The following is a 7,715-nucleotide window of genomic DNA, read 5'->3' on the forward strand; positions in this document are numbered from 1 at the left end:
TCAAAAGTAGTAGCAGTAATAGTAATAATATATACATAGTACTGTCTTTATAAAGATGCCCCCCACTCACTCACACATGAGAAATTATTGCATTCCTTTGGAGGAACTTTTTAAATTTCATGGACCTCACAACCTAGGTAACTGATCAGATTTCCCTTTTCCCATTGGCTACCAGGAAGCTCAGGGGTAAGTTCTGCCCCCTTCCTTAGCACATGGCAGTACTTGTTGGCTCATTTTCTACTTTACCTGATGCTCAGAGAGCTCTCTTGCCAAATGTCATGGACCTTTGTCCGTCACCTGAAATCCTGTCTGGGATGAGATGGGGGAGAAGCCAATAAAATGATCCACTTTCCTAGACACAGACTGAGAGAATTTGTTGCAAAAAGAATGAGATGTAGCTGGAACTACTGTGTCTCCCTGAGGAAATCTTGCCCTTTCTCTCATTCTCTGGGGATTTTATTCCTAGACGCTGCATATCTACTTTGTTTCCTTGATGACAATAAGTTGCTTGGAAGTAAAGTCTGGATTTGCATCTATTTGGGGGTCCCCAGCATCCAACAGAAGCTGGCACACAGAGGCCCTCAGGGAATATAGAAAGGATGGATGATGCAAGGAAGAAAGAAAGGGAGGGAGGGAAATATGGGTATGAAAATCTATGTAAATCATGGGTGAGGGAGCAGATAAATTCATGAATAACTAAGTGAATTCTCATTGACTCCTCACAGCAAATGTACAGTAGGTGTTAGTATTATCATGATTTTTTTCAGATGAGGAAGCTGAAGCTTGGAGGGGTGAGTGAATGAATAAGTGATGGAGTGAATGGGAGAGTGAGTGGGTGAAAGGATGGATGGATGAGTGGGTGGGTGAGTTTCCGTGTGTGTTTCCAGGATAGGCAGCCCTATCCCTGCCCTTGTGTGGTCCCACCCCTGGAGGGTCCCTCCTGGGTTCCCAGTCTTCACCCCTACCCACCTCCATCAAGGAGCACCGGTCCAGGCCAGCAAAGTTGCTGAGTATTTATTTGGTCCCAGGAGCAGTGCAGGAATCAGACCGGGGACAGGAGTGGGTGATACTGTGCAGGAAAAGGGATACTGGGAGCCAAGGGGATAGTAGGCTGGGATCACTGATTGTCAAAGCAGAGGGCGAGACCCTGGGATGGCGGGAGACCAGACTGGTCCCCTCCTCCCCCAGGGGTCCCTGGGGCTTTTGGGCATGTGCCATATTGGGGGAGTTGGCAGGTTATCATGATTGGCATAATGGGGATGGGGAGAAGGCAGGAATGGGTAGAGTGGGGGGGGGGTGTTAGCGTTCAGAGAAGGCTTAAAGGTGGGCATGGACGTGGCTTTGGACAGGAGTCTGGGGTCAGGGTCTTGAGGGTGGGGATCAGGGTGCTGGTGGTGGCCTCACTCGGTCAGGGGGCCGCAGCGAGTGCCACTGGGCGATGGGCCGCCGGGGGTTGGCCAGCATGTCTGCCCAGTGCCGCAGCCCAGCGCCCCCGGCCGCTGCCCCTACGGCCACCCTCCCGATGGCCTCGTTCTTGCCCAGCTTGTCATAGTCCAGCACAGTCAGCTCCACCTGAACCTTCTGAGGTGGGCAGGGGAGGAAGAAGAGACAGAGAGTGGGGTAAGGAGGTAATGTGAGGGACTCAGATTTCATTGCTAAGGAGACCCTCTCCCTCACAACCCTCATTCTGAGGGGTCTTCCTAGGCCCCTGGGCTAAGGCTTCATCTGGAGCTTGGACCGGGGGAGGGGGCGGAGATAAACTCTCAGGACCCCGTTGCTCAGGGGTTGTTAGGAGGCCCCTTAGGGTCAGCCTCCTAAGGGGGGCAAATCTTCAAGACTTTGAAATGGGTGGAGGGGCCGGGCCTTAGGGCTGTGGGGAAGTCTCTTTTTCTCAGTAACCAGAGCTCCTGAGGGCAACGGGCACCCTGGTCTTGCTTGGGGGTGGGGCTTCCTGGTCCTCATGGGAGAAACTGAGATTGAGAACACAATCAGACCCCCAAGACCTGGCTTCTCAGGGTTGAAAAGGAGTCTCCCTTCCCTTAGCAACGGGGGTTTCTCAGGGCCTGGGACTCCGGGGTAAGGGCTGCTCTGGCAGGGGCTATGGGCAGGTCTGAGCTCACCTGGACCTGGTCACAGGGCACCTCGAAGCTGAAGGCCTCGTTGTAATAGGGGTTCAGAGTATTCTTCTTGATGGTCGTTTTCTTCTTCCGCACCTTTTTGCCACCCTGCAGCAGGTGGACCTTGACATACGGATCTGGGGAGAGGGAGGAGGAATCTTATAACCCCACCACTCTGGTGAGTCCAAAGGGATCAGATTGAGGGGAACGCATGAGACTCTTCTTTGGAACAACACAGAGACAGCCCATGGACCCCTCAGGTCTCCCTTTCTCCGTGCCCAAATAGAATCTAAATCCTCCATGACAGCCGGGATCCCCCTCTCCCCTATGAGACCCTCGGGGCCCAGACACTGCCAGAACCCTAGCCAGAGAACCTCCCCCGCCCATCACCACCATTTGCTTGCTTCCCACACACCTGACAGCCCTGCTACATCCATCTTCTTCAGGTTTTTAGCCTCCAGGACGATGACGGTGAGCTTCCCGGCCGTGGGGACATAGCGGAGGGAGAAGCAGATGTCACCTAGTTTCTCCTGCTAAAAGATGGAGAGGGACTCATCACCGGAACCGGGGCTCCGCATCCAACCCCTCTGCGATTTTTCTTCCCTCCCCCTCGTGTTGAAATGGTATGGTCCAGAGTTAAGACCCGGGTGGTACAATCCGAGGGGGGACTGCCGAGGGGAGGCGTTGATCCACCAGGATAGATCTGGGAGCTACTCTTCTGCAGCAGGTGGAAGTGCTGGAGCCCAGAGGGTCGCGGAGGCCTGTGATCTGATTGGCCCGGGGTTGAGGTGGGCGGGCCCAGATGTGGGGGCGTGGCCACGCGTGCTCACCTCCTCCCGAGGAGCCGCCTGCAGCTCCCGCCAGGCCAGCACTGGCCGCCCCAAGTCCACGGAGCTCATGGGGACCCGCACCTCCCCAATGGAGTCGTTGCGGGAGAAGCGGTCGAAGTCGTATACTGCCATGACCAGTACCCTGCCCCCCAGCTCCACGTAGGGGACCTGGGGGAAGGGGGACGCAAAGAAAGCACACGGTGAGAGTGGGAAGTGGGACACAGCACATCCAGGTGGAAGGCGATGAGTGGGGGCAGCGAGGGTCCCAAGGAACAGTTAGGGGGGTGCCTATGGACCCCAAATGGGACAGCCCAAGGACCAACAAAGCAGTCCAGGGGCCAGTAGTGCCCCCCAAAGGGACAACGCAGGGTCCAGTGGAATAGTCCCCAGAGCTGGTAGCTGCCACCAGTAAAAGCTGAAGATATCGGTCCCAAGTGTTTCAGAGACTGGGGACAGGCTGCCGGGCATAAAGCACTGAGGCCACGAGCTCACCTTGAAGGCAAAGTTCTCCCCAAAGTGTGGGTTCAGCGTCTGCCGATGCACCCTGGTCTCGTGCCGCCTCCGTTTGTCTGGTAGCAGGTAAACCCGCACGTAGGGGTCAGAGGAGCCACCTAGGTCCAAGGCTGCCAATCCCTCAGCTTGCACGATGCCCACCAGCAGCTGTACAGTGATAAGGGGACCCTAGTCTTAGCTTCCCTTCCAGAGCTTCCTCCAAGAAGGGGCTAGAACCCCTGGGACCCTCCCCTCCAAAGCATCTCCCCTCCTCCACACCCACCTGGCCACTCTGGAAATCATAATCCAGTGAGTACTGTAGTCGTCCTAGTTCATGCTTCTCTGCCACCTGCTGCCCTGGCCCAGATGGTGTCGGCTCCAGCTCCTCCACTTCTGGCTGCACCTTAGAGAGCCAGGGGCAAGGGCAGGTGAACTCTTCCCCTGATAGTGATATCCACCCAGGCGCAGAAGCCAAAGGAGACTCACAGATCCCTCCAGCTATACCTGAACACTTGCAAGCTAAGCAGAGTCGGTGTTTGATTAGTGATGTCTGCCACAGGTGGGACTAGCCATGGCAACACAGTGTGATACGTTCGTCAGTGTTTTATTAGTGATGCCTGCTACCGGTGGGGCATAGACATGATGACACACATGCAGTGTGCTTGTCATGACTAGACTAGAAAAACAAGCACTGACAGTGTCTCATTGCCTACAGGATGGATGCAGATTTTAGTTCACACATGAATGGATGTATTGGGATGACTGTCCAAATTGCCACATTGATCAGTGATCTTGGACAGAAAATATGGAGGAAAAATGGCATATTTAGTGTGTATTTGCCATTCTAAACTAGAACAACAAAGTCAGAAAACTTCTTAACCTAAGCCACCGATTTTCAAAATGCAATGTGAATCAGAATTCCCCTGAGTAGTGTGGCAAAATGCCTTCACTTCAGAGACTCTGATTCAGTAGGTCTGGCAGGAGATCCAGAATTTGCATGTCAACAAGTACCTGAACTGATTCTGATGCTGATGGTCTTTGGAGTCACTGGCTTAGGGGAGAGGGATGAAGACTGGATACCAGGGCCCTAAAGGACACCCCTTAAGGGTAATAATTTTAACAGCTGTTTGTTGAAAAGGGAGGTAAGAAAATACTAGTTATGGTCCACAAACTTGAGGCTCAGAGACAAACAGTGAATTTCCCAAGGTCACAGAGCCGGTTGCTCTGGGTTGGAAACCTAGGACTCTGGCTCCCAGGAGAGCCTCATTGCACTCTGCATTCAGAGGCCCAGTGCTCAGATACTTGCACCTGTAGCTTTCCATGCCAACGACGTCTTCCAACTCGCGTTTGCTTCAACCTCTCAAGGCTGCCATACAGCCTCCTCCCTTGTCTCCTTGCCCCAGACCTGTCCTCCACAAGGGTTCCAGGGGATTCATCCTAAAGCCCATGTGACCTTGTGCCTCTCCCACTCAAAACTTCTGTGGCTCCCAATCACCTTCATTACATGGGTACTGCTGAGCTCTCCAGAAACCTCACCCTAGAGCACAGGATATCTGTATGCTATACCCCAGCTATTGTGAAGAATGACTCTTTGTTCTCCAAATATCCCTTAGAATCAGGATTCCAGGCCTCAACACATGCTCCTCCTTTGAGGTAGAACGTCCTTCTCTCTGCTCTCAGTTAATTCTGAGTTCCTCTGGGTCTCAACACAGAAGTCACCTCCTCCAGGAAGCCTTCTCAGACTGCCTAGGCTGTCAGGTGGTTTCTCTGTGCTCCCATGTGCCCTGTACTGCCTCTAATGTGGCACATACCACCCTGTATTTTGAATGTCTATATGAGCATCTGACTTCCCCATCAGGCTGGAGGTTCTTGTGAATGTCTGGTCTATCTCCAGGTCCCCAGGTCCAGGTTAGGGCTAGACACACAAGGGAGATGAGCAAATACAGCGGGTGTAAGAGGGATGGAGCAGGGACTGAGGCTGCTGGGCCATTGAGAGGAGTAAGGGTGAAGGAAGGAGCAGGGCTGAGGGGCTGGGCCAGGCCACACCTTGTCTATGTAACTCCGGCCCAGCTCCTTCACTTCCTGAAGGTGGACCTGGGCTTGAGCCTGGCTCTTCTTGCCCATCCGCCTCTGACAACGCTTCCGGTAGAGACAGAAACAGCAGCTGAAGACGAGGAGGCCTGAGACCAGCACGATGGTGGCCAGAGCCCAGGGGGGCACTGCAGAGGACATGGAAACAGCAAACATTGAGGCCCTGAGAGACAAGAAGGCTGATTCATTCTGTATGACACGTGTCAGCTGAAATCCTGGCCTTGTTTTCCCTCCAGCCATTTCCATTCCATTTTATTCCCATGTTTTCCTTCCAACTGGTCTCACATATAAAACTACTTGAAGACCTAAGGCAGGCTGACACCATCTAGATTTTCTTGCCTATTAGGATTAGTTCCACCTCCTCTTCTACTCCCATTCTAATCTTTTTGCTCGACCGCTGTGTTTTAGAAGGCTTAACCCTTCTCTGGGCCTCAGTCTCCCTCTTTAAAAGAAGGGAGAGGTGGACCTTTCAATTCACCAATCCACAGTTCCATTCCATTCCACACCCCTTGATTTGGTTCCTGATTTTCTCACAAACCTGTTCCTTTTTCATTTCATTCAGATTCCAATCCAGGATGCCGACTATAATCTCACCCGTATTTTCCAGCCCGCCAGCCTGAATACACCCGTTCGAACCCCGCCCCTGGGAATCCTAGCATGGCTTTCCCTCCGCTCCACCCCGGGTTTCGCTCACCAGGGCCGTGGCTGATGCGACTCGAGTCAGGAGGCGTGTCGGTCGCTGGAGGCCCCGGTGTTGGGGGCTCCGGGAACATGGCGGCGGGGTCTTACTGTTCTTTCTGCGGAGGCACCCAAATGCTCTAGTCCCCCCACACCCACCCCGTGCATCCGTCGAGCCATCCGAACAACAAAGAACTCCAACTCCCATCGGCACCCTGGGCCGTATGGTCCCGTATGGGAACCTGCCAACCGCCGCGAGGCATGCTGGGGGTTGTTGTTTCAGCCTTCCTGCGACGGAGGGCGAGGGCTGGGGGTGGATTCCAGGACCAAGTCTCATCCCAAGGGACGCCCCCTCCCTCCAAGGCCTCCAGGAATCCAATCCCGCTGACTTCTGTCCCTTCCTTGCCCTTCCCAGGGGCCTGAACCGGAAGTGGGCGAGGGCGGGCGTGGGAACCGGCGCACCGGGTTGCCCAGAGCAACGGCTGGCTCCACGAGGGCGGGGTGAAGGTAGCGCTGGTTGCCCCGGCAACGGCCTGTTGCCAGGACAACGGGCGGGGCTGACGCACAGAAGCCGAGTCCCAGAGGCGCAAGCCTGTTCGGTTCCCCGTCCCACCTGGGACCTCAGACCCGGATACCCCTGACAAGCGAAGATGGGGAGGACGCGGCCTTGCCCGTGCGTCTGTCCACGCGCCCAAGGCTGGCTCCTCCCTCCACATCTGGCCCTGGGAGTGAAGACTCAGGCTGCCCTCCCTCTCCCACTCTTGCGGGGAATGTGAGGGGCGGGCGGCTGCCCTGCTGCCTTGGCTGGGCCCCCACATCCTTTTCAGCCTGTTTGTCTCTTCCGCGCACCCTGAGCTCTGTCTTCACACCTGTCCTCGTGACTGCCTCGGCCTCCATTCCTCTCTCGACCCCACATCGAGGTCCGTCTCCCCGTCGGCTTCTCGCCGCTCCTCCGTCTGGGTTGTCTGGCCTCTGCCTGTTGTCCGATCTCAGTCTACCGGGGTCTCGCACCCTCTTCCACTGCCTGCTCCTCCCTTCCCTCTGGCTCTTTGTCTCCACACCTGTCTCTAAATCCCATTCTCCCCATTTCAGGCTCCAGCCCTCCCACTCCATCTGCTGGTCTCTCCCAGTGTCCCCGCCACCACACACACGCGCGCGCGCACATACACACACCATCTCTCTAGGGATGGAAATGAGGATGGGGCTTAGGGAGGGGGTTCCAGTGGCTCCTACCTGCTCGGTGGCTAGACAGGACCCTCCCGAGAGATACCGAGGCGCCGGCCCCGCCCGGACCCCGCCCCCGCACGCGTGTGGCTGGCGCTGTCCTGGGTGCTGATCGCGGAGCGCTGTGGGGCGGGGGCTCAGCCGAACGGAGCCGGCCCGGGGTGTGTATGTGCCCGTGTGCGTGTGTGTGAGCGTGTATATGTGTGTGAGAGAAAGACTGAGAGTGTGTATGTGTGTGCGCGCGTGCGTGTTTGGAAGGTGGAGAACCCCGCCCCGGCCCTCG

The 7,715-nt window shown here is 55.7% G+C and overlaps 1 protein-coding gene across 1 annotated transcript; it reads right to left on the reverse strand.

The window, feature by feature from the left end:
* Nucleotides 1-998: 998 nt before the first annotated feature.
* On the reverse strand, nucleotides 999-7,652 carry SYT5 (synaptotagmin 5). Its single transcript, XM_024755173.1, has 9 exons — nucleotides 7,442-7,652; nucleotides 6,225-6,327; nucleotides 5,486-5,658; nucleotides 3,723-3,842; nucleotides 3,440-3,607; nucleotides 2,948-3,115; nucleotides 2,533-2,650; nucleotides 2,121-2,254; nucleotides 999-1,581 (listed from the first exon to the last, which is right to left on the reverse strand). Exons 2-9 carry the CDS (start codon nucleotides 6,301-6,303, stop codon nucleotides 1,381-1,383), a joined length of 1,161 nt encoding a protein of 386 aa, XP_024610941.1. The 5' UTR covers nucleotides 6,304-6,327; nucleotides 7,442-7,652; the 3' UTR covers nucleotides 999-1,380.
* Between the last annotated feature and the right edge of the window lie 63 nt (nucleotides 7,653-7,715).

The sequence above is a fragment of the Neophocaena asiaeorientalis genome, unplaced genomic scaffold (genome assembly GCF_003031525.2).
Source record: "Neophocaena asiaeorientalis asiaeorientalis breed wild unplaced genomic scaffold, Neophocaena_asiaeorientalis_V1.1 scaffold694, whole genome shotgun sequence".
In the NCBI taxonomy this organism is placed as follows: Eukaryota; Metazoa; Chordata; class Mammalia; order Artiodactyla; family Phocoenidae; genus Neophocaena; species Neophocaena asiaeorientalis.

Excerpts from the sequence above, each read along its gene's own strand:
- SYT5 (XM_024755173.1), bottom strand. The coding sequence starts at position 6,303 with ATGTTCCCGGAGCCCCCAACACCGGGGCCTCCAGCGACCGACACGCCT. Across the intron at positions 5,659-6,224 it reads TCGCATCAGCCACGGCCCTG|TGCCCCCCTGGGCTCTGGCC; the intron begins GTGAGCGAAACC and ends TGTCCTCTGCAG. Across the intron at positions 1,582-2,120 it reads TGCCCTGTGACCAGGTCCAG|AAGGTTCAGGTGGAGCTGAC; the intron begins GTGAGCTCAGAC and ends TGCCCACCTCAG.